This window comes from Sinocyclocheilus rhinocerous, unplaced genomic scaffold (assembly GCF_001515625.1).
Source record: "Sinocyclocheilus rhinocerous isolate Xijiao unplaced genomic scaffold, SAMN03320098_v1.1 scaffold1169, whole genome shotgun sequence".
NCBI lineage: Eukaryota > Metazoa > Chordata > Actinopteri > Cypriniformes > Cyprinidae > Sinocyclocheilus > Sinocyclocheilus rhinocerous.
In genome coordinates this window covers 224,804-251,243 of record NW_015650322.1, presented here as the reverse complement: position 1 = coordinate 251,243, position 26,440 = coordinate 224,804, and the positions used below count along the sequence as shown (strand labels likewise).

The 26,440-nt window shown below is 36.5% G+C and overlaps 1 protein-coding gene across 2 annotated transcripts in view; it reads left to right on the top strand.

The window, feature by feature from the left end:
- The window catches only part of LOC107711642 (GDP-mannose 4,6 dehydratase-like), a 67,392-nt gene that overhangs the window by 23,117 nt on the left and 17,835 nt on the right, over window positions 1-26,440 (top strand). For both annotated transcript variants that reach the window (XM_016516644.1, XM_016516645.1), the window contains 3 exons: window positions 836-1,028; window positions 1,158-1,262; window positions 6,716-6,843. In XM_016516644.1, coding sequence (XP_016372130.1) covers window positions 836-1,028; window positions 1,158-1,262; window positions 6,716-6,843 — 426 coding nt within the window. The remainder of the gene's footprint in view (window positions 1-835; window positions 1,029-1,157; window positions 1,263-6,715; window positions 6,844-26,440) is intronic.

The following is a 26,440-nucleotide window of genomic DNA, read 5'->3' as shown; positions in this document are numbered from 1 at the left end:
TGAGGTGTGGTTACAGATGTGCACTAGGGTATTTCGTAGATCATGCCTGTTGCCGAGGGTTTGTCTCGATGGAAAAAAAACGTGTAGGTGCGATTCTGAGAAGTCTGTCTAATTTGAGGAACAGGTTAGATGAGTTAGTCTCTCCCTCTCTTTCTCCTGCTCAGTTCCTGTCTATCTTTCTGTTTCTTGCTTTTCCTCCCTATCTTTAACATCTCAGTTTCAGTCAGGGATTCCCCGACTCGCTCGTGTTTGGGAATCGAGTATGTCTGAACTCGTTAAAATAGAGCAGAGACCTTCTCACTCGAAATCTTTTAAGGTTCAGATTTTTAGTTGATAGTCAGTTTTGTTTGTATAATAGTTTGAAATCTTTCAAATCAAACTAGTGATTTTTCCTTAAAAAAAACAAAAAAAAAACAGATAATGCAACATTGTTAGATAATATTGTGTTTTGCATTTGATGACTTGGATATTATATGCACTGAATGCCATTATATCCATATACAACATTTAGTTGTTTCAACCAGTTTACATAAGCTAGAAGACAAATTGTTTGATGCTCTGTGTGTTTTCCAGTAACAGCAGAGCATACAGCTCTATGCAAACAAAGACACTTGATATCAACTAAAGAGAAGATTCCTTCTCTCAGCTTAGAGGGTTTTGCGCTGAGTTTTATTACCAGGCAGTTACTTGTTTTCATATTTCCTTAAATTCTGTTTATTTTAGCAACTTCTTGGCTTATGTTATTGAGTTATGTCAACGGACTGAATTGCATTTAGCCATTTACTTGTATACTTTTGCATTTAAGTCTTACGCATAAATGCCTTGTGTTTGTTAGATCTCCTTTGACCTTGCGGAGTACACCGCAGACGTTGACGGGGTAGGGACCCTACGGCTGCTGGATGCAGTGAAGACCTGCGGTTTAACTGACACCGTCCGCTTCTACCAGGCCTCCACCAGCGAGCTCTACGGGAAAGTACAGGAAATTCCCCAGAAGGAGACCACACCATTTTACCCGCGATCCCCTTATGGTCAGCACACACACATCTAAAAACATGCTGTGTCTTTCTATTTTTACATTTTTTGATAAATAAATAAATAGATACACAGATGTATTTATATATATATATATATATATATATATATCATTTTTTTTGCAGGTGCTGCTAAGCTCTATGCATACTGGATAGTGGTAAACTTCAGGGAAGCCTATAACCTCTTTGCTGTGAATGGGATCTTGTTCAATCATGAGAGTCCTAGAAGAGGTCAGACACACCACACACAAGATGAAAAAAACTTTTTACTGTTTTAGTTTGTTTGGTTCTTAGAACTAGTGCAGGAATACTGAGATTACTTCACTTGGGGGCCACTTTCTGATAAAAGTATATGCTTGATGTGGTTTCATTTTCATTTGGTTTTGAAAAATGTGCAGTAACCAACAGTCACTTCTATGTGGTAGACCTCATATTTTTATCACCTCATATTTTCATCAAAACAGGCATAAGTTCTGGTCAGACTTAACTCAACCTTGTTTTTTAAATTTCATATCAAAATGATAGTAATGAACAGTGGGAGTTTAAAAATGTAAGTCTTGCATAGAGATGTATTAATAATTCTTGAATGTTTCCAGTATGTTACAGGTTCAACCCAAAAATCAAAGTTCTGTCTCCATTTACTCACCCTCATGTCGAATGTATGACACAAAAAATATATTTTTATGAATTTTTTTTTTTCATTTTTGGGTGAACTGTTTATTTAACCCTAACCTACCATTCAAAAGTTTAGAATCAGTGAGATTTTATGTTTTTGAAAGAAGTCTCTTATGCTCACCAAGGCTGCATTTATTTGTTCAAAAATACAGTAAAAACATTAATATCCTGAAATGTTATTTCAATTTAAAATAACTGCTTTCTATTTCTAATATATCTTTCTAATATATTTTAAAATGTAATTTATTCCTATGATGCCACAGCTGAATTTTCAGCAGCCATTACTCCAGTCTTCAGTGTCACATAATCTTTCAGAAATCATTCTAATATGAAATATAGAATGCTAAATGAAGTGTGGAAACCATGATACAGCGTTTTTTTTCTTAGGATTATTTGATTAACCGATCTATTTAATGCAGAGCAGCATTTTTTTGAAATAGCAGTGTTTTGTAGCAATAGAAATGCCTTTGCTGTCATTATGTAAGTATCAATTTCTTTAGAAAGTAAAATCTTACTGACCCCAAACTTTTCAGCGATATGCAAAAAATATATATATTTTTTTTTACGTACCATAATGCTCACTACACATGTAAATATGTATTTTAAAGAAATAAATTCACTTTAATTAATTTGTAGAGTACAACAACCAAAGGATAGATTACAGTAAGCCACATTACAGTACAGTAAGACATCCTCATTTTAGATTAAATTTTCCTTTTTAGGCATAAAGCTTTCAAAGTTTGCTCAAATAACAAATATTTGCTACTAGATGGAACCTCTGAAGTGTTAATATGCCGCGAACAGTCTGTTAGTGCCTTGATGACAGTCGTGGCGCGACAGAACTGTTTACACTGCAAGTGCGTGGCCTGACACAGCAACTAGATCTCTCCCGTCAAGTGCTTAAAGTGTAGATATTTTCAGTGATTGTAATGGGAGTGACAGTTTTGTGGTGTCACAGAATCCGATTTATCTAGATGTCAAGATGGCTCAGGTTATGATTATAAGTTCTGAAACATTCAATAACAGCTCTGCAGACTACACTAAAGGAAGTGATGCTAGTGTCCAGGGAGAATGTTATATGTGTGGCCAAACCCATTGTGATTGGTTTACAGGGGATTATCATGACACAACATTTGGTAAAGGGTGCAGCCATGACATCTTCTCAACAACAAGAGTGTTGTTCTGTGCCCCCACCCACAACCCCAGAGCAGTGATGTCATCCGCTAGCATTAGTGGTGTGGATTTTTAAGCCGGTGACACAAACATAGCCAACTAGACTGTCTAAGCGTGTGCGTATATGTTGAAGGAAGTCGAGGAAAGAGGGAGTACAGGGCTGGAGGAGGGTTAGAGATAGCTAGATAGGGAGAGAGATGGATGGGATAGTGTGAAAAAAGCCAACTTAATTTCCTGTCCGATCTCAGTGGTAGCCTCCCCTCATTGGGCGGGTCGGCGATGATGAGTTAATCTGGTTTGGAATTCACTTCGGTATTTCACTTCAGTTTGCTCTTTCACTCCTCATCTACCCGTCTCACACACCTGTGTTTGTGTTGTCATGTTGTCATGGCAACAAAGAAGGGAAGTGAATGAGATGCTCCTTTAATGTCTCAAATTAAACATCTCTCCTCACCTTGTATCTCTCTTACTTTCTGTTTCTCACTCTCTGTCTCTCCGACACACACTCCCACATGCGCTCCAAAAAGCTGACATGGTTGGTTACTTGGGGCTCAACAATAAGTTTTTTTTTTTCTGATTGCTTGGTTGGGCCATTTGTTCAGATTTCTACTTGACCTGCCAATATTTTCACAGACCCTTACATAATTATTTTTATTATATTGTACATTTTATTTTATAAAAATATTTGAAGAAAGACAAAACCCTTCCGCACACTACTTTAGCCTTTTTATAATAGTTCGTTTAGTTTATTTTATAATATAATTTATTTTATAATGTCTTTTGTCTTATGTAACTACCTATGATTTTTCAGGTGTGTGAGGTTCAATGTTTTTTTTATCATAAAAAAATTTTTTACACAATATATTATAGAAAATAACTTTTATATACTGTATTAAGAATATAATTATTTTACATTCATAATTTTTGACATTTCTAAATGTTATTAATTTCGTATAAATAAAAAAACATTATCATTATCATTATCACAAATATAATTTTTTTTAATCAAATCTTTAAAAAGAAAATTTTGAATAATAACGTGAAGTTATGTGGTTATATTTAGGCGTTTTCTGTATGTAGCTGTACTGAAAACACCAAGACAAAATTTTCAACTAAAAGACAGAAAACTAAGTTTAAGCTTCCAAGGCATAATAATGCATATACGTGCTTAAAAAAAAAAGTATGATATAGCACTGACCCAATAGGACAAGTGACAGTTCAGTCAACTGATCCGAAACTCAAAATGGCCTCCAGGTCAGCAGGCCAACCATATTATTGAGCGCTGTTACTGTTTTTCTGGTTTGACACTGTAGCTTTGCCAGTCCTGAAAGAGAGCAGGGCGCTGCTGTGTGTTTTTGTCATTTGTTTAAATGAACGTGGCAATCCGATGGTTGCGTGTACATCTGCATGAATGTGTGTTCAGACATGTGTCAAGAAACAGGAACAGGGCCTTGTACTGACAGTCGTTTTTTCACGTGCTGGAAATATCTGAGTGTCAGTGACTGATAGACCAGACATCTTGACTGCACTTTATTTCCACCTGGTTAGAAATTTCGCCTAGATACTCAACGTTACCCTAGGTCATTACTCTTAAAATGTGCATTGACAACGCCCGGGCACCTTCTGCCGTTAACATGCACACCTGCAGGTCTGCAGCGTGTTTAGAGGCTTTGCCGTGATCCCGTTCGCATAATCACGGTCTAAACCAGCCCTAAACTGGGTTGTTTTAGTCTTGATGAGCGCGAGCTGCGGTCGACTCCCTGCGACTCTGCTCCTCGTCACGGCTTCCCACCGTGTGCTAAGAGACGGCCTAATTATACTCCGACTGGAAACAGGAGCCGGTGCGCGGAAATGGCCTGTCTTGGACTTTTAAACACAGACGCATAGCCGGCCCATTATTGTGGACCATGGTTTGGTCAATCGGCTTCAATTTACTTTTTCCCCCCTCTTTTTTTTTTTTCAAACGAGTGAAACGAAATCAGATCCTCGGGTCCCCCCCGTGGTTTGTCTGTGACGATGGATTGACCTGGCTGTTTACAGTGTGGTATTTTAAACCGTTCTTTTCATGCCAAGCTCACGCACCTGGTCGTGAGCTGCGTTTAGCACGGATTAGAAAGAGCCCTTTTGTGATAGCAGCAAGCCTGTGCACGGGGGCCCATGATGGACATCCATCTAAGTGGAAAGAGTGTCCACTTATGATTTTTTTTTTTCATTTAATTTCAGGTTACATTGCAAATCAGGGCTCAGCAGTAAAGATGACCCACTGGCCTAGGGCCGCTGTTTTGGATCAGTGCTACAGTATATCTTTTTTTTTTCAGTCACGTACAAGAATTTTTACGCCTTGAAAACATAAACATATGGTTTTCTATGACATTTGATTGTGAATTCTGCTTATTAGTAAAAACTGTATTGCTATTTTTTGGTAAAGACAACTTGATTTGATTATAATGGAATGTATATGTGTGAAAAAAAGTTTAATAACTAATAATATTTTTAAAATGTACACTTTTATGCATTTGGCAGATCCAACATGACTTACATTTTATCCAAAGTGACTTATATTGTATTCAGTGTGTAGTTTTTTTTTAATCAGTTAATGCTTTCCCTGAGAATAAAACCCATGACCTTGGCGTTGCTTGTGCCATTGTCTACTGTTTGAATGTTTTGAAATAATTAAATAAATTTACATTTATGCATTTGACAGGTGCTTTTTATTAAAGAAGTGACTTGCACTGCTTTTAAAGTGTATTTTAAAGTGCATTTTATCAGTTCATGCATTTCCTGGGAATTGAACCTTGGCAAATGTGTGTGTTTTGGCCATGATCTACTGTTTGAGCTACAGGAATGCTTGTAAAGGTTTTTAAATAATTTTCAAATGAATTTACAATTATACATTTGGCAGATAGTTTTATTCAAAGTGACATGTAGTGAGTTATAGACATGTCATCAGTTCATGCATTCCTTGGGAATCAAACCCATGACCATTTGCTGTTTAAGCTATGGGAACTAAATATTAAACCTTTGTGTATTTTGTGTATTTATTGTGTATTTATTATACATTTACAATTATAAATGTAAGCATGAAATTATAAAATCATTAAAAATGTTGGGCGCAGTGGAAAACAATAGTAGCAGAGCGAGTTGAAATCTACCCTGACTGGGCTAGTAGAAAAAAGGTTTAAGACCGCCCCAATTTTGTTGACTTTTGTTTTGCAATTATAGGGCATGATCTTCCCGGCGATGCTGATTCTCTCCAGAAAGCTTTTACAGCCAGAATCACACACACATGCAGGCTTCAGCCCAAGTCAAGAGCGTAATAGTCGTCATTCACTTATACACTTAAACGAAGTGTGTTTCTGCTCTGACCCGGGCCTGATATTATAGGTGGTGGAGGTTTTCGTCTAGAACTCCCAGCTCTGTCTGATTCAAGCTATATCAGAACCCAGCAGGACATGAGAGCGTCCAAGGTTTCCCACAGATGAAGCGTGTGTGTGTGTGTGTGTGTGTCTGGCAGCTCAGTAGGACTTTGGACAGGCTTACAGATTCTCTGGGGTGGTCCACTGACTAGACAAGAGTCTGATTTCATCCCTGTGTGTGACTGTTAGTATGTGTTTCTGCCTGTGTGAATGAGAAGGACAGATTGACGGCCATAGTTCTCAATTCGCTTTGGCCGAAACACGCAAATTTGCACTGACATGTGTATTGGGGGGGATGGGGGGTGATCAAAAATGAATGAAATGGACCGGTACAAGGAAAGAATAAAGAATGCAAAAAGACAAAATGAGAGTGAATGCTTCATAATAATTTTTCAAATCTGTGTGTACATGTTTTTTCAGGTTCAAATTTTGTAACTAGGAAGATCAGTCGCTCTGTGGCGAAGATCCATCTTGGGCAGTTGCAGTGCTTCAGCCTGGGGAATCTGGACTCCAAGCGAGACTGGGGCCATGCCAAAGATTATGTGGAGGTACTTGAACACACTCACACATTCGTTCTTCAGTTGTGTTGAGGATGTACATATTTTACACGGTTTTCTTCCATGGTACATTGTGTACCAACCCATTGCCACATTGTCTGTGTGAGAGTGAGTGCTACATTGAATTTTCAGCCCTATATTTTGTTTTGAAATGTCAGGCCACTTTCAGGACTCCCAACATTAACACCAAAGCTCATTTAGAATCACTTTAATTTAATGTAATCAATTGTTTTAAATTAATATTGATGATCAGCATACTGATTAGTTTGAGATGAGGGCATATATATACGGTATATTCATACATTTTCACATTTTTATATAGATATATAAAATCTTTATTATATACATTTAAATAAATTAATGTGCATTCCTGTTTAATGGTAAGTCTGCGTTCTTAGTTATTAGTTTTTTTCCAAGCATTACTATTTGAGGTAATGATAGATACAAAAAGTACATCAGTTCAGGTGTCTTCTGTTGCTACTTTTTTAAGAAAGGGATTCATTGGTCACACGTTATTGCTCCATAAATATGTCAACGTGTCTGCCAGCTGGCTATGATGAAGATCCTTGATAAAAAAAAAATTATGAAGCTCCTGATAAACTGAAATCTAAAATGAGAGTGACAGTGCATGAAATCATCAGCAACCTATTGAAAAATGATGATTTCTCTCCAGTGAAGTAGCAATTTGCAAATCGCTATTGCTGTCTATTTATGCCGTTGTCAACTAAAATTAGTTTTACCTATTAAATCAAGTCCATCAAGGATCCCAAAGCAGCTCCATTGGTAGTGGCTTTATTGGTGAAAATAAATGTTTCTCAATCACAATATAATGATTTCTGAAGGATCATGTGACACTGAAGACTTGAGTAATGGCTGCTGAAAATTCAGCTGTGCCATCACAGAAATAAATTACATTTAAACGTATATTAAATTTGAAAATGTTTATTTTAAATTGTAATAATTTTTCACAATATTACGGTTTTACTGTATTTTTGGTAAGCAAAAGAGACATCTTTCAAAAACATTCAAAATTCAAGCTATATGTGTTTGGGACTGGCGAGGAATTTTATATATATCTTATATATATATAACATTTTATTAATGATAAAAGCATGCCTACTGTTTAAATGAAATATGGAAATAAGTTTGTTCATCAGTTTGCCTAAGTATAAAGCTCTATTTTCTCATTTACGACTATTACAACTATAATTATAACTATACTGTAATTATATATAGTATAATTATTTATAATAATGACAATTTATAACTATACATAACTATTTATAACTATACATTCAGTTTGGTCTGCCATATGTAATATGTATTTTGACCTTGCACTTTCTTTTCAATTTGCTTGTAATTACCCTCTGAGTGCACAACCGTGCTGTCGTGTTTATCCTGGATTAGAGAGACCTGTGTTCCTTTAGGTTTTTGCCAGAGTGGGAGCTTTAGGTTTGTGTGAGTGTGTGTGTGTGTGTGTGTGTATGAGTGTGTGCATGCATGTGTAAGCTGCTCCAGGTTTCCTGTGGGAACGCTGGTATTCCAGGCGGCTGAATCATGCAGCCAGGTTTATGTGGCTCAGGACTGGGGCAGATTTCGGGAAATCGGACCAAAGCTGTGAGCGTGTGTATATTTGTGATAGTCGTGCATGTGTGTGGAGATGGAGTAGATCAGTGCGGTTCACTACAGAAACAGTCCATGTATTCTACTCCATGTATTTTACCTCCAGGCAAACTACAAAAATTTAAAAATCCTTTGTCAGACTCATAGGATTACATTTTTCCAGACAGACAGTATGTCAATCATCTTTTGTTCGCACTGTTGATCTCTGTCCTGCACCTATTGAAGGCCTCAACTCCATGATTCTTCCACACGCTATTTGAGTCTGTGTGAAATCTTTAGTGAGAGATATGTTTGACAGAATGAGTTTGTTGCAACACACACTGTAGACATACTTTTGAACATGCCAGTAACTATTACTGTTTTAACTTGTATATAGTTTTATCTCAGATATGTGTGTACACTACTGTTCAAAAGTTTGGCATCAGTAAGATTTCATTTTAAATGAATTAATAGTTTTATTTAGCAATAATGCATTAAATTGATCCAAAAGTGACAGTAAAGACATTTATAATGTTACAAAAGATTTCTGTTTCCTGTTATTTTTAACTTTCTATTGAGTCCTGAAAAAAATGTATCACTGGTTCCACAAAAATTTTAAGCAGCACAACTGTTTTCAACATCGATGATAATAATAAAAAAAAAATGTAAACACCAAATCAGCATATTAGATTGATTTCTGAATGATCCTGTGACACTTAAAACTGAAGTAATGGCTGCTAAAAATTCAGCTTTGCCATCACGGGAATAAATTACATTTTAAAATATATTCAGATAGAGAACAGTTATTTTAAATTGTAATTTTCACAATATTACTGTGTTTTTGATTAAATAAATGCAGTCTTGGTGAGCAAAAAAGACTTCTTTCAAAAACATTAATAAATCATAACGGCCCAAAACTTTTGAACGGTAGTTTATGTGAGATCAAAGCCTTTTCTATGCATGTCTGTGTGCCCAAGTGTGTGCTTTTTAGTATTAGTGTACAGATATGTAGTCGAGGCAGTGGGAGATCAACATTGTATATTTGTGTAAACTCTTGAACCCACGCACAGTTTTAATTGGCCCGCAGTTTGTATGACTTAATAAGCTGATAGAAACTTGAAGCTTTATAGTTTTATGGAATTCAGACTTTCAGGCCTCCACTAAAAACATACATAAAATCAGGGCGCAAATGAAGTGAAGTTCAAAGATTCCTGTGAAAACACACAGGCTGAGCTGATAGCGCGAAACTCTCAAAGGGGTCTTAGAGGTTGCTGATGTTTTTGTTATTTTTTAGATGATTTCACCTCAGATCGCTTTGTTTCTCCAGCAACAAAATGATTTTGTCCTCGTTCTCACCTCACGCATCCATCCTCACCGCCAACCAATCGTGTACTAAAGAGAGCTTGGAGATGAATCATGCTGGTCTTTATGAGAACCCGACGGCCAGTCAAATCACTCATTAGCTCGATAACCAACTGTACCTGCAACGACCCATCATTCCGAGAGAGTCTTATTTCATGGCCGTAGTGCTTTGTGTGAAGACTGCATAGGATTTTCCAAAAAGATCGTTTTCAGAGGAGACTAGGAAACCAGCTGGAACTTTTCGACCAATAGGATATTCGCATTTTATAACACACACACACTTTGGGTTTTTATGTTTTATGGGGAAAAATAATGATTTTTATACTGTACAAACTGTAAATTCTATCCCCTACCCCTAAACCTGAGGAAAACATTTTGAATTTTTACATTTTCAAAAAAATATATGTATCATTTTAGTGATTTATAAGCTGTTTTCCTCATGGGGACCAAACAATGTATGGTTTATCTGGACCCCCCCAGTTTTACTATAATAATAAATATTGAAAATATTTGTATTTATATTTAAGTATAATTAATAATAGTTTTTCAGATATATTATTATTGTCATTATTATTTGTATTAATATCAGAATAAACATAGTAACTATTAGTGTAGTTTAATTATTAATAGTAGTAAAACCAAAATCCTAATGCAAACGCTGTAATGTCAGAGTCTATGCTAATTGGGTATGTTTTGTGATAGGCAGCGGGTGTTGTAGGGGTTTGTTGGAATTGGTGCTCTGAGGGGTATTTGGTATGAAGTGGCTGGTTTTGTGTGTGAGTGTTGTTGTTTTTATTGGGGGGGGGATAGGAGGTGGAGGCCTTAAACTTCAGTGGCCAGCATCCAGCAGAATAAATAAACACAGCTGCAAGCTGAGACCACCTTAATGTGTGTGTGTGTGTGTGTGTGTGCGCGCGCACATTCATTCCCTCATTTCATGAGGGAGAACTTGGACTACAAGCTTTAAAACCTGCTAACACACAGATACACACACGTACACACACCCACAATATGTAAGGTGATCTAGGGAAAGAGCTGATTTTAAGGTTGATTTAGCTGAGCATTTAACACAGGGCATTCCTGAACTTGTGTAAAGCTCTCTGTGGGGAGACAAGGTCATACGTGTTTGTGAGCGACTATTAGACTCCTCGACGTGTGTGAGATGATGATGAATATGGGTTTATTCCATCGTGAGACATGCATGTGTGTGTTTGTGCATCTGTGTGTGTGTGGCAGCTGGCTGTCTGTGTGATTGACATGGCTGAGATCTTCCCCGCTGTGTTGAGGATGAAAGCAGATGGTCTCATTTCATTCTCTCCCTTTTTTCTCCCCTCTTCACATGCCCTCTGTAACCAGAATCCTCAACTTTCAGACTCTCACCGAGCTGAAGATATGACGGAGAGGGAGAGGGGAGATAAGAAAAGGAGGAAAAGAATTATTGAGTGGAGGAGAATCTTAGAAAGTGGATGAAAGAGATGAATTTTATCACATTGTTCTGTTATCATGCCTGTGTTTTGGCAGTGCAGTACAGAAAAACACACACATACACGCACACACACGCACACACACACACACACATACAGGAAATGTACGGACACGTTAAATCGACAAAAGTGACAGTAAAGACATTTATAATATTATTGTTACATTTCTGTTTCACATAAATGCTGTTATTTTGAATTGTCTATACATTAAGAAAAATACAATTTGTATGAAAAATATGTATCAACTTCAGGATGAAATCTTAAAATATATTAAAATAGAAAAGTTTTTTAAAATTGTAATAATATTTCACAGTAATACCTTTCTTTTATTCAAATAAATGCAGCCTTTTTGAGCATAAGACAGTTGCAGACGTATATATGGGTCATTCCTGGGATTCGGTACTATTTCAGTTCCTCAGACTTTTTAAAGTGGTGGTTCACCAAAATGAAGTATTAAAAACTTTTAACAATACTTTGGTATGCCCATTATAATGAATAAAGATAATTATTGCTTTTAAATAATTTTTATCATAAAATAATGTCTAATTTCTATCTTATACCAAGCATTTTGTCATGTCCCTGAGGCACTTCCCTGAGTTTGTACTTAGAAAATTATTAACAAAATGTGCACAGTGGCTATAGTTTTGGCAATAATGTAAGTATGTATTTGTGTTCCTTGTACAAAATATTTGTCTAAAAAAAAAAGCAAGATATTTTATAAAAAACAGACTTTGAAGTCATGTCCCAACTCAACCCCGTTTGTGATAACTGTAATATTTTTGAGGCATATTACATTATTATTTTTCAATATTTTATTTTAATCCTCAAGTATATACAATGTACTTGTTTTATTGCTGCTATATATGGACTGCTCTCCTACACTACACGAGGAGCACTGGCCATTTTGTGTGAAAAACCACAACCCCGTCTCAAACCCCGTAAACTTGTGACAGGGTTGAGTTATTTACTAAATTTATTAATAATTTGTATTAAAAATTATATAAATATATTATGAATATAAAATATTCATTGTATACTTAACAAAATCATGACAACTCATATTTTTGAATGTTTGATGTAATATGTCCACTTAAACTTTGGCAAGCATTCAACATCAGAAATCACACCCACATTAGCAGCAGAAAGACAATGCTGGGCATGCAGATATGCTGACCCAGAAAGAAGGGGACAATATGAGAGAGAAACAAAACTGAACAATAAAATGGAAGGCAATGTATCGTCACATTAATATTTTTTAAATAGGGAAGAAAATTAAGAATGAAAGCATTTCTTACTGATTACCATCTGACACGTTAAGGACTAAAACAGTAAAATTGATGTTTTGGTTAAACATCTAAATTAAACTTTTTTTTGTTTGTTTGTTTTTTTACAAAAATAAAGAGACCATAGACACAATTTTTAACTTCAGACACATACAAATTTGAAAATTATGATAAATGTTACATTTGTTATCATTACATTTTTATGAGGGACACATGAGCAGGAGGTAGATTTGTTTTATAATAAGTTCTGTGTAAAATCCTTTTTAAACAAATTCCATTTTGTCCGTTATGAGGTTGAGAATAAAAGGTGTCTAAATCTGAAAAAAATAATAATAATCTTTAATGAAAATAACCTTTAGGTCTTTAATGCCTGAGGTGGGAAAATATGATTTTCTGGAGGTTTGATATGTGCCTAATGATGTGGGGTATTTAGCAAATTAATTATATGTAGTTGAAAAAAATTATATATTCCAAGTTGAAATGTTACTGAACCCCAGGAATGTGAGATGATGATGAATATGGGTTTATTCCATCGTGAGACATGCATGTGTGTGTTTGTGCATCTGTGTGTGTGTGGCAGCTGGCTGTCTGTGTGATTGACATGGCTGAGCACTTCCCCGCTGTGTTGAGGATGAAAGCAGATGCTCTCATTTCGTTCTCTCCCTTTTTTCTCCCCTCTCTTCACATGCCCTCTGTAACCAGAATCCTCAACTTTCAGCCTCTCACTGAGCTGAAGATAATGAGGGCGAGGGGAGATAAGAAAGGGAGGAAAAGAATTATTGAGTGGAGGAGAATCTTAGAAAGTGGATGAAAGAGATGAATTTTATCACATTGTTCTGTTATCATGCCTGTGTTTTGGCAGTGCAGTACAGAAAATAAACATGCCAATACAGCCTCAGCGAGTTAAGAAGCTCTTCTGTTGCTCATATGCATTCAGTCTATCAGGGTGTTTTTATATTTTTTGTGGCTTTGTTCCAAAACCTAGTGAGCTGACTATGGAAGCAGCGTTTTAAGGCATGTTAGGCACGTTCCTGACTCGAAGGTTATTACGAAGGTCAGTTTCTTAATCATGATTCCTCCAAAGATACTTCATTTTGGTCAAATTCTAAGGTGGCATCACATTTAAGGGCAGGAATCAACAGGGATGGATATTATATCATGAGTATGAGGCCACGAAAAATGTTTAGTGTATAGTTATTCAAAACTGTCACTGATTCTTGACTTTAGAATGTCAGTTACACCTGCACATACAATTGTCAATTTATATATTTTTATTCCTTATTTACTTGTTCTATTTTTTTATTTTTTTTATTATCTGTGTTTTTTGTTCTGTCACTGTCATTCTGTTACACTGTGGAAGCTTCTGTCACGAAAACAAATTCCTCGTATGTGTAAACATACCTGGCAATAAAGCTCATTCTGATTCTGATTCTGATTCTATGACCCCTTTAAACGAAGAAGGCAATCTCAGAATGCATTGCGACAAGTTCAGTTAAAAAATAAATCAGACATTGGGGTAAGGTATTTTTATTTAAACATTTTTTAAATGTTTTTGTCTTTTATGTTCACCAAGGCTGCATTTATTTGATCACAAATACATTTTAATTTATTTTAAGATGTAATTTATTCCTGTGATGGCAAAGCTGAATTTTCAGCATCATTACTCCAGTCTTCCGAGTCACATGATCATTCAGAAATCATCCTAATATGCTGACTTGGTGCTCAGGAAACGTTTCTTCTGTGGTTTGTGCTCTTTAATATGTTTGTGGAAACCGTAATGCATTATTTTTCAGGATTATTTAAATAGAAAGTTTAACAGAACAGCATTTATTTGAAATAAAAAATATCTTGTAACAATTATAAATGTCTTTGTTCTCACTTTTGATCAGTTTAATGCGTCTTTGCTGAATAAAAGTATTAAATCTTTCAAAAAATAAAAATTTTCATGACCCCAGACTTTTGAATGCTAGTGTATATACAATAAAAATATGTAAAATCTAAGTGAAATTTAAAATCCAATCTTTGTGTTTGTTGTTTATCATTGTTTATCTATTTCACAATTGGCTTAGCAACATGCTAACGTCATACTCTTAATTATAAGTCTAGTCTCCTATGCGGAGTGCTATTTGTGTACTACCCTTCTCCCTATGTAGAGCGTTCCAAATTGGTCATTTCTGAGGTTCCATTACAGTTAGAATGTTGCCTACGTAGGCGGTGGGCAGAAAGACAGCTCACTAGGTTTTGGAACAAAACTTGTGTCTCTCTTTCTTCTTTTGCACAAATGCACCGTTTCTTTTTGAATTAATGGCTCCAGGGACGGATCCAGTCTAATGGTCTGCGGTCTGTTCATTCTCTGGAATAGATATGAAGACTCACCACGTCCATAATGCCGCTGTAATATCAGGCTCCCTCAGCTAACATCTGTTTTCTCTTAGTGTGGAGTCACACCCACATGCTCTTGATCCCAGACCTGGCTGACCCCTCCGTCACCTCTCACCTTGTCTTTTCTCACTGAGTTACAGACCTCCTATGTCGCTCCATTTTCTGTCCATTTCATTCTTCTCTTGCGTAGTCAGCAGCCAAAATCTGTCATTACAGTGGAGACACTCACACACGTACACACACACACACACACATGCATATTTATTCACACTCCATTATTCAGTGGAGTCACATATTTCCCCTGACAGCTTCTATAATAAGCGCCCGAGTTTTTGTCTTTTGCAACATCGAGACCAAATAAGTAAATGTAACCCTCTGTTGACTCACCGCAGAAAGTAACGAGGGGTGTGTGCGTGTGTGTTGTGCCATTCATGACTGTGTACCATGGTTTGCAACAGCCCACATTTTCCCACTTTCCTCCATGTTAGCGCACCAGTTTTCCACACAGCCGGGTCTAACCGTGACACAACGTTATCGCAACGTTAATCCTCACCAAAAAAAAGCTGTGTTTAAGATTCTGTGTGTTTGCTTTGTGTTTGCCGTTAAACAAAGGTACACAGTTTTCGCTATAAAGACAGATTTTAATAATAATACACACTGCTGTGACTACAGTTAAAGGGATATTTCACCCAAAAATGAAAATTCTGTCATCGTTTCAAACCTATATGACCCTCTTTCTTCTGTGGAACACAAAAGAAGATATTTTTTTAAATATTATGGTGGTTTGTTTTTTTTGTCAATACAATAAAAGTGAGTGGGGTCTAATGTTGTTTTGGAGACCATTGACTTTCATTGTAGGAAAAGAAACACAAAGTCATAGAGGTTTGGCATGACATGATGGTGAGTAATGATGACAATTTTCATTTTTGGGTGAACTATCCTTTTAAGTCTGTACATATAAATTTACAATAAATTTAAATTTCTTCCTATTTATAAAGTCAGAAATTTTGGGGGTTTTTGGTTACTGTCAATGACAATCATGTTCATACTGTGTTCCTGTATCACTGTCATGGGAATTAGACTATAAAACGACAAAAAAGTGACATGAAACATGTATAAATAAATCAATTTTAGTCCCACAGCAGTGCAGGTGTGAGTGTGCGTTTGTGTGTGAGACTCAAGACTCAAGACAGACCTTGTTTGTCCATTAGAGCGTGAGAGGAAGTCCAGACCGCACCGTTTGAAGTGATGCAAAGTTCTAGTGTGTAAATGTATGTGTGTGTGTGTGTTTGTGAGTTGCATTTACTTACTGGAAATGAAAATATCCCACATCTGTCATGTTATTCCACTCATAAATAATTCATATTTGCTTTCTGTCTCTCTCTCTCTTTCTGACTCTCTTTTTTTTTGCTTCTGTCTTCGGTTTTGTCCTGTAAAGCTGACAGATGTTTCAGTATCTGTCACACCTGTTTCATGATTTATTTATCCAGAGTCACACGTGCACACACACTATTTTTTTTTCTGTCATGAATTATTAATAAGTAGGAAAGACCATTTATGCTGTACATTATTGGATGGAAAACTATAAGTGCACACAGGCACTTTGCTTTTGTAATGTTGGGGTTTGCCAGTTAAAACAACAGTTGTTAGGGCAGCATATGTCACATGGACACACATACACACAAAGTCACTCTTGCTGAGTTTTGCTTTAAAAAGACTGGGGGAACAAGTGACACAGAAGAGAGATTCTGTGTGTGTGAGAGTCTGTGGTCAAGAGAAAGAGACCGTTTGCCAAATGGCATCTGTATGCAGAGAAAAGTGTACAGCTGTAACACATCATTTCGGAAACAGTGAAGGAACATAGTGTGTGTGTACTGAGCTCTTGACCTGTCTGTCTGTTGAGAATGGAAGATAAGTGCACTGCTTACTGCCTATAAGTACTGTATACTACATACTACTTTTTTGAAATTAGTATGTGAAGTAGTATTTATTAATACTACTTTCTTTATAAACAGTGAGTAATATCGTATACCGCTCAAATGTTTTGTGTCAGTAAAAGTTTTTTTTTTTTTTAAGAAATTAATATTTTAGGTTTGCAAGAATGCATTCAATTGTTCAAAAGTGACCGTAAATACATTTATAATGCTGCAAATGGTTTCTCTTTCAAACAAATCTTGTCCATTTGAATATTTTTATATTATATTATATTATTATATAAAAAATACAAAAACAAACATTTGTGTGTGTGTTACCCAGAGCTGTGTGCATGTGTGTAATTTCTATAATCTGGTGAACAAATGTAGAATGTAATAAATCTGTAGTAACTCTTGCCGATCAGCCCACACTCACCAAAACAGGAGAGCTCAGCTTTCTCCTTTGAGAGTGTGTGTGTGCTGTCCACATTTACAGTCTGCTGTTGGGTCATCAGTCAGCTGTGGTAATCTTTGTGATGACAGGCGCTGGTTTTAGCGAAGAATAGAGTTTCCATAGCAATACGTGACCACGTTTGCTATTTATCCAAAAATCTGATGGTGTGACGGACGCAGGCTGCCATCAAACTAGTGTCATGTAGGAGGAGGGAGATTTGTGGAGCCTCAGCATGCTGTGTGTGTATTTGCGTTTGTGTGTGTGTGTGTAAACGTGTTTGTGCGCAAATGTATTTATACATGTGGGTAATATCATGCTCTGCTATATGTCTGTCAGTGTGCCCGCCTCGAGAATTCAAAAGCATCCTTTCGGTGATCACAGGCTAATGTAACTGGCCATCCTTTGAGTGCCCGTGTGTGTATGTAACGAGGTGATAAGTGACTTAATGAGTTTTCTTACCTTCTCACCCGCTGTATCTAATGGAGCATCTCACACACTTAACTGACATGTTTTAAATGATGCTTTCAGGACCCCGTCATCTTTCGTCACCTTTGTGTGCACGAATAGGTTGTTAGGAGTTTGTTGCACGTCTGGGTTCAGTAGTCCTAGTGGAGTTGCTTGGGAAGTGAACACGATAGCCTTACTATATGTGCGTACACACAAACACACTTTCACACACGTATGTCCTTATCCAACCCGATCTGACCTGGCCGATCCAGTCACCTCCTCATCTGGTTATGCTTTGCCCCTCCCTTAGGGCCAGGAAATAGTTGAAGAGCCATGTGTTTCCCTGGGGCCACATTTCACAGGTGCACCACTGTTTGTCTCTTCCCTTTTACATTTGTCTTAAATAATAGAAATAACAAATACGGCTCTACCCGGAGAAACAGGACCCATTTTGAGCTCCACGCAGACTCCTAAACCTCCACGTTCAATCATGCATACGCACACACTTCTGCACATCTGTCTGTCTGTATATATTTCTCTGTTTTGCTCTGTCTATCTGTCTCTCTCTGTCCTTTGGTCTGTCTGCCTATCTATCTATCTATCTATCTATCTATCTGTCTGTCTGTCTGTCTATTTGTCTATATATTTGTCTATCTTTTTCTCTCTCTGTCTATCTATCTCTATCTGTCTCTCTCTGTCTTTTGGTCTGTCTGCCTATCTATCTATATGTTTATCTGTCTGTCTATCTCTGTCTGTCTGTCTGTCTATCTCTCTGTCCTTTGGTCTGGTGAATAAAAAAAAGAGAAAGAATGTATGAAATTATACAAAGACAAGAAAAAAAAATCGATAGATAGATAGATAGAATTACATGAACAAATGGATTGACAGACAGACAAACAGTTAAACATAGATGAATGGAAAGAAAGAGAGAGATAGATGGACAAACAGATAGAACTACATGAACACAACTGATAGACTCTCCTTTTGTCGATCTGTCTGTGTCTATATGTCTTTCTCTCTATTTATTTGTCTGTCTAGCTATTTGTCTATCTATCCGTTGTGTCCATGTAGTTCTATCTGTTTGTCCATCTATCTCTCTTTCTTTCCATTCATCTATGTTTAACTGTTTGTCTGTCTGTCAATCCATTTGTTCATGTAATTCTATCTATCTATCTATCTATCTATCTGTCTATCTATCTATCTATCTATCTATATCGATTTTTTTTTTCTTGTCTTTATATAATTTCATACATTCTCTTTTTTTTATTCACCAGTCCACATGTGCGAACACACACAGACATTGAATGAAAAACAGTTGATCCACACAGACACTGGCCATGATAAACGGTAGTTTGAAGGGTCTGGTTGAGCCAGTGAAACTAGAGCACTTTTTCATGTCACGTTTAAACATCTTAATGACACTGCAGTCTGCCATGCACCCCCCGTATTAATCATCTCTACACTTACGTTACACACTCATGCAGTATCCAGATGTGCGTGCTGATGCGTTTGATTGGATAATAGGCTTGGAGGGACTGTTTAATGGTCAAAGTTGCTGCTTTAGGTTTTAGGGGTGAAAGGTCAAACACTGCTCTGCCCATTAAACCTGAACGGTGGGTGTGGGGGCATGGCTGTGCACTTTGGTGGGTGGCAGGATCCTTGATTACTTGTAAATTCATCCACAGAGCAGATTAAAGAATCCCTCATTTATTATGCAATTAAACATTTTATAGTTTGTAGCTTTACAGTCAACCACACTCTGAATTTTTCTCTCATAAGCTTTACCATATTGATTTAACATCATATCAGATTTGAACGGCCAAAAAATAGGTTCATGCGAAATGAATGCTCTCACACACATATGTAATCTGGACATTATCAGCTATGACAATGAGGGAAATAGAATGTTGTTTTTCTGTGGGTTTGTTGGGATGTTGACTAATATGTTCCTCTTCTGGATGAAGATAAAGTAGTTATTGAATCACTATTTGACAGGAGTGTTGTCACACCAATACACTTCATTATTGTGTAAAAGTGTGTGTGATAGAGAGAGGGAGTGAGAGAATGCTATGATTTTGTGTAAATGGCCTGAATGGTTCCTCTGTTTAAATCTCAGGAAATCAGTAGAGACTGGCTGCTTGACTGAGTGAGTGCTTCCTGTCTCTACAGGAAGTGCTGGCTTTTAGGAGGAGGAGAGGTAATTTAGAACAAGAGTGTGAGTGTTTGTGTGAATGTGTTATCTAGATATCTATATGTGTGTGTGTGTGTGTGTGTGTGTGTGTGTGTGTGTGTGTGTGTGTATGGGCTGTAGGGGGAAGTAGGGTAAGCTGTGCCACATTTCACTTAAGTTGTTCTCTAGGCAAGAAGAAGGAAGAGGTAAAACTTGCATACCTAATTATAGTTCAGGATGTCTGCTCTCAACTGAAATTTGAAGAAAGCTTATAACATAGGGCCATAGAAATATTTATCTAAAGTCGAGTCACACAACCTGACCCTTGTTAGGGGTAAGCAGTGTCATGTCATGGGATAAATATGAAAATAAAATTTTACCCCACAGCTACCATTTTGGGGGAAAAATTGTTTGTTATTTCATGGCTAATCTTTAGTTAAAACCTTTAAATGATTTCTACATTTTCAACATATATGATATATATTTTAGACCTGGATACATTTGCATTGACATTATTTTTACTTGCCATGTAGAATATTTACTTTGAAAATGCAGTTTTATCAATCACAATTAATTAATTATTTAACTGTCAACAATGTTTGCAAATATACAATCTGGGCTTTTTTAATGCAGAGAATCCATGTTTTGTAGATTTATTGCATCTAAACTTCATGTTTGTTATCATTATCATCATAAGTTTCTCCGTAACGGCTCTGTTCATTATGTTCTATGGCCTTTTTTTTCTTTGCAGTGTTTAATCAAAAAGTAATTTGCCTCATTTCAGGCTACGTAGCCAAACACAATCAAAACCTGATCACACAAACCATGTGGGGTGTGCAGGAAGCCTGAACACTCTATACACACACACACACACACACACACACACACACACACACAGCTGGGTCTTGTTATCTTTACAGTAGCTGACTCTTGCTCTATGTTATTAGAATTGTGTTGTACTGCTGCCGTAGCTCAGAATTTATGCAGTACAGGTGTTGAAGAATCACACGCACCATCACGCTCGTGATCTATAGCCTCTACTATGCGTACACTCTGGTATTTCTCCTCCTACCCTCCATACACACACACACACACACAGTCTGACTACTGACTCACACACACCTCCCTACAGGTTGAACATATCACAGTCTGTCTCGCTGAAATTGCAACATATGATTCTGATTTCAGGGCTTTCAAATCCAATATGAAAAAAATTTATTTCATTATAACTTCATATATTTCTAACTGAAGTCTGTGTGTTTTTGTGCGCACATGTATATCGCTGTACGTTCATGAGGTTGGATGTTTCATTGAATGTGTTTGTTTATGTCTCATTAGGTGAGTAGAGAGTGGTGGGCTTGTGTGTGTGTGTGTGTTTATATGTTGGTAGATATGGTATTTCCTTTCTGTGTTCAGATTTTTGGGATGGAGGTTTGCCTAGGCAGGAATGTGAGTTTAAATGGCTCCGCAATGTCAGAACATTTTGGCAACAGACTTTCAGCGCTGGGACCAAACTTCCTCTCTTTAGGAATTTTAATGGTTATTTGGCATTAACAAATATTTTCAAATCATTCTTAAATCAGAGTTTCAGACCAAAGCTGAAGGTTTCATGTGGTTTGTTCTTTTTTGGCAGCCTTTTTAAATAAACATGTGTCTGGTGGTATTACCTGTTGACTTTAGAAATGTTTTCAATGAAAGATAAAATCTGTTCTTTTACATTGCGATCTAAAAAAAAAAGAATATTGAATTTTATTAGGCATACATGAGCTTCTGAGATACACATCCACATATGCACACCCAGGGAATATAGAATAACTGAATCCCAGCTTTCCATGATCAACAGCGATATAAAAGTGGAGAGTCAAATTTTACCCAGCATTCCTGACACACAACCTCATAGTTCACAATACATTCACAGTCACACAAATGGGTATTTATTAAGGAGGCACAATATTTCTGTATCCAATATCAATACAGGTAGTAACTTCTATTAACATCATCACAATTGTATTATTATTATTATTATTATTATTATCTTATTTTTTTTCCATTCGAGCAGTATACTTTTCCCCAAACAGTAAAAGATCCATATTTCCCATCTTTTCTTCTTAAAATTATAAGGTTTTGATGTCTGATTTTATTTTGAAGCACATGATTTTATAGGGTCTGAATGGCAAAATGAATAATGGCCATGCTTTTTGTTTTTGTTTTAAAAACAAATCATCTATTGTATCTGAAAATTTCGATATCAGTGCATCCCTTTTTCATATTTGTAGTTTATTCTCATCACTCACATACACACACACACACACACACACATTTTGAGGAATAACCTTGAGGTGTTTTGTAAAACGGTGTGCTTGACACTGTTGATTATCTGTGGTAATGCTTAACAGCCGATTCTCTTTGATGATGTCCATTTTGTTTAAATGGTTAGATTCCATCAAACCCACACACACACACACACACACAAATGTTTCATTAATGCTTGTCATAATTTTTTTAAAGACTTTTTAAAATGCTGAATCTTACAAAATTATGAATTCGAATGAAATATGCTCCTTGTGGTGCACAAACACACATGCACTAAGCCGCTATGTTCACATAAACACACCACGCATTTCCCTGATGACTCACTTTCACTCTTAAACACTTTTTAATACACACATGATGATCTCAGGGGTGGTCTGAGCGACCCTGGGAATTGTCAGCATATTTTACAAAAACACCACCAGAGGAGAGCGCTTTATTACGGTTTGTTTTGTTTCTTTTTAGTTCTCCGGTTTCATTGGAGTCTGCAGGAGTCCAGAGGAGCAGCCATACTTGTGTGCGCACTCCTTATTGTAGTTGCGCTGTTTTTTTTCCCAGGCTAATAAGGTTTTAATTAGGTTTTAAGCTGTATATTTGAAATAGACTGACAAAGAGGTTAAACCATCCCAGATCGGGTGTCTTAACTCCACCCACCTTCCTCAAATGAAATCAGATCTAGTATAGAACCGCTGCAGATATTAAAGCCGAATTAAACAAACAGGTATCCGAGGTTCAGGCAGTGGTGATCGTTAACAGTTATCAAAACAGCACATTCTGTACATACCTCCACCGCTGCCAGCACCTCGGGCCAAGCGCAAAACACTGACGAGGCTTTTGTCCTCTCTTCCTTATTCTTCAGACAAAGAATTTGACAGTTTATTGGTTGGTGATGTGTTTTGGCCTCTTTCAAACATTCGGCAGGAACTGGCTTCCTCTCTACCTGCATAAACACCTGAAACCAACACCTTTCATTCTCTCCTCCTCTTATTTCCTTTAGAGGGCTTCCTTTGTGTTGTGAATATCACTGCTAATCTGGAGATTAGAGGTTCGGACTTGTGGATGTCTGCCGATGTTTGTTTAAGCCTGATTGTTGGTAATGTGAGATGATTACACTGTCTGTATGTGTATGTTTAGATAAACAGTTTAATTGTGCCTTTCAGAAAGATTACAGAGTTTAATGGCCACACACTCACTGCCGTGCATTCATTTAACCTGATATAGACACGTGCCAGCTTGCAAATTCACTGATTCATTACACAAACTCTTACATCATAATAATAATCACCATAATGTCATCAGATGGTTTGGATTGGATCTAGCGTCACTGATAGCACTAGATAGGAAGTTTAACAGGTAAGGCAAAAACTACAAAAAATTAAGGAAAATGTGCATATAGATGATGCATTACAATCTTTCTTACGGTGTTGTTGTTTACTTTTTTTCTTCAGTGAAAGCCATGTCTATGATAGGTTTGTTTTAATATCTCTCCCATATCAACTGAATGATTTTAGAATATCAACAGTTGGTAACTCTTTCTATAAAGTATGCATTATGAAGATATTCATGATGCATTTGTAATATCTGTGCTTGTAAATAATTGCACCCACCGTTATAATGCATTATACTACTAAAATATTACGGGTTATACTTTTTAAATTAGTTTAAAAAAATCGAGATAAAGTTTTCTGAATGTTCCAAAGCAAAATCACCTAGCAACGTTGCATCTTTTCCTCCACTTCTTTTCTTAATAATAATTACTATATTAATAATCACAGTATAGCTTTTTTTTTTTTATCTTTGTTGTTAAAAATTTGAACAAAAAGATGCAAATAAACAGTAGAACAAATATAATGTAAGAAAGAAACAAATTAAATAGTGCATTACTTTTTTAATCTTACATCTAAACATAAGCATTCAAGTAAGAAAAACAAATAGGCCAATTAAATGTAAAAATCAATTTAGTATATTCATTACAAATAAACTGATTATTAAAACTACAAAAGCAGTTCAATCAAGAACAGCGAGTGATTCCCTCTTTTCTTTTTATTGTTAGATTAACATTAATGAGACCGACAGCCTGCATATTAAGGCCTACTGTAATGCACAGATCTAATATAATGTTACACATCAGATGTTTTTGCCCAACAGTTAACCAAATGTTCACTTAACAGATTATGTTTGCGTGAATACTCGCCAAGTCAGATATTTTGAAATACTGTAATTTTATATGTATACGGGATCGTGCACTGCCCGAGAGTGCACTGTTTTTTGTGTGTTCGCTTCTGATGTGTCAGTCAGCACGATCGTTTTGTTTACATCAGCATGGGTTTGAACATCACATTTCACTGGTTCAGACTCATGCCATCAAGAATTTGCTATGAATATTCACAAAGCTGGAATGCTGTGCTTTACAACTATACCAAACTTGTGCTGAGGGGAAGTACCAGTCGTCAAGAAGCGAGCAGTAAAAAAGGTTCACCTCTCAGAAAACATACAAATAAAGATCATTTTAGGTGTTTAATTACTATTTGGAGCATTGGGATCGCTAGACGAGGGATTAATGAACTAATTTTTGTGAAAACCTCAAATTCGACCAAAATTGACTTTTTTTCCCCTCACTTTTTTGCCTGTAGCTCAAAATCAGCCCATGTGCATTCTGACTCATTTTGCCAGCACGGGTCACATATTGTATCATAACTGTGGTTACAAATATTTAGGAAGTCATACAATTATATATATAATATAGGCTATATAGAAAAAATACATAGCTTTCTGATTAGATGTGCAAAAAAACTCTCAAATTTAATCTGACAATAATTGTCTTGAAATTTGATAAAAGCCAGTCAATTTGTTTTCAATGGCTGATTTCCTTTTTTTTTTTTTTTTTTTAATTTTGAACAGTTTCAGCATGCTAAAATTTTCTTTGAGAAGAGGTTTCTCCAATTTCCCATTTAAAGCGATTTCAAGAAATCTTTCTCATTAATTGACTTGTTGGTTAGTGGATAACTAGTTGACCATCCTGACATATCCGTAATTCTGGCTTCATTTTTGTCCTATCACTGTTTTGATATATTTTCTTGGTTCATATCAGATTTCAAATCAAATCTTTTGCTTTGCTGCTTTTTTAAATGCGCTTTTGCAGAGACCTCTGTGCTACAGGACTGATTTTTCTGCACCTCAGACCGAGTGAAGGCAGATCCTTCTGTCTATCTTTGTGACAGTGCTAAGACAGGCAAGAAAAGAACTGATCCACATACACACACCTCTCTTTGTTCATTGTACTCCAGGCAGTAAAAACTCACCTGGGGAAAGCATCAGCAGTAAGATTCGCCAACACGGCATGCCTCCACAAATACTACTGTCATCACTCTGTCTCACACACATTCTCTCACACCAAGTGTTCATTGGGCAGAAGGCTTGGCCACATAAATGTGCATTCTATCTGTCTTGCACACACACAAATACAATTAAAGGTGTCTTAATGTGTAAGAAAATTCCCGACAGTGTTACAGCTTGACCTTTCACTTTTATATGACCACACAAAATGAAGCCACCTGTGAAACAGACAGCAGAAAAACAGAGAGAGGACGTGTGTGTGCGTGACGTCGCATCTGTGTTTATTGTGAACATTTATAGAAGGCAATGTTGAACTCTTTTTCCCGCTTGAAGAATTTCTGTGGTCACAGAAGTTGTGTGCACTGCTAATGGATGTGTATGGGAGTGTGTGTCCCTGCTCACACACCTGTTCCTCATTTTCCAATTTGTAACCAATCTGCTCTCAACGAGGGGCTGAACGGCCCTGATAACCATCTTGACTGCTCTTTCTTTCTCTCACACACACACACACACACATGTTTCACTGTCTGGATGCATATGAGTTCCAGTCAATAAACTGCATCTGTAACCGGTTTTTATCTTCCATCAGATTAAATTATAGTTTCTTCCTGTCTCTACTGGTCAGTCATTTTCATGATCGATATAACAATCTACAGTTTGGCTCTTCAGCCTCAATGATAGTGAAAAGCGTACCACTCAAATCTACTATAGGACAGTGATTCCCAGCATGCCTCTTGGGACATACTTAAACAGGTTTTTTTTTTTTTATAATTTATAAAATTGTAAATTGATAAAAAATATATTTATAATAATTATAATAATTTGGCGCAATGTCGCTTTAGGAG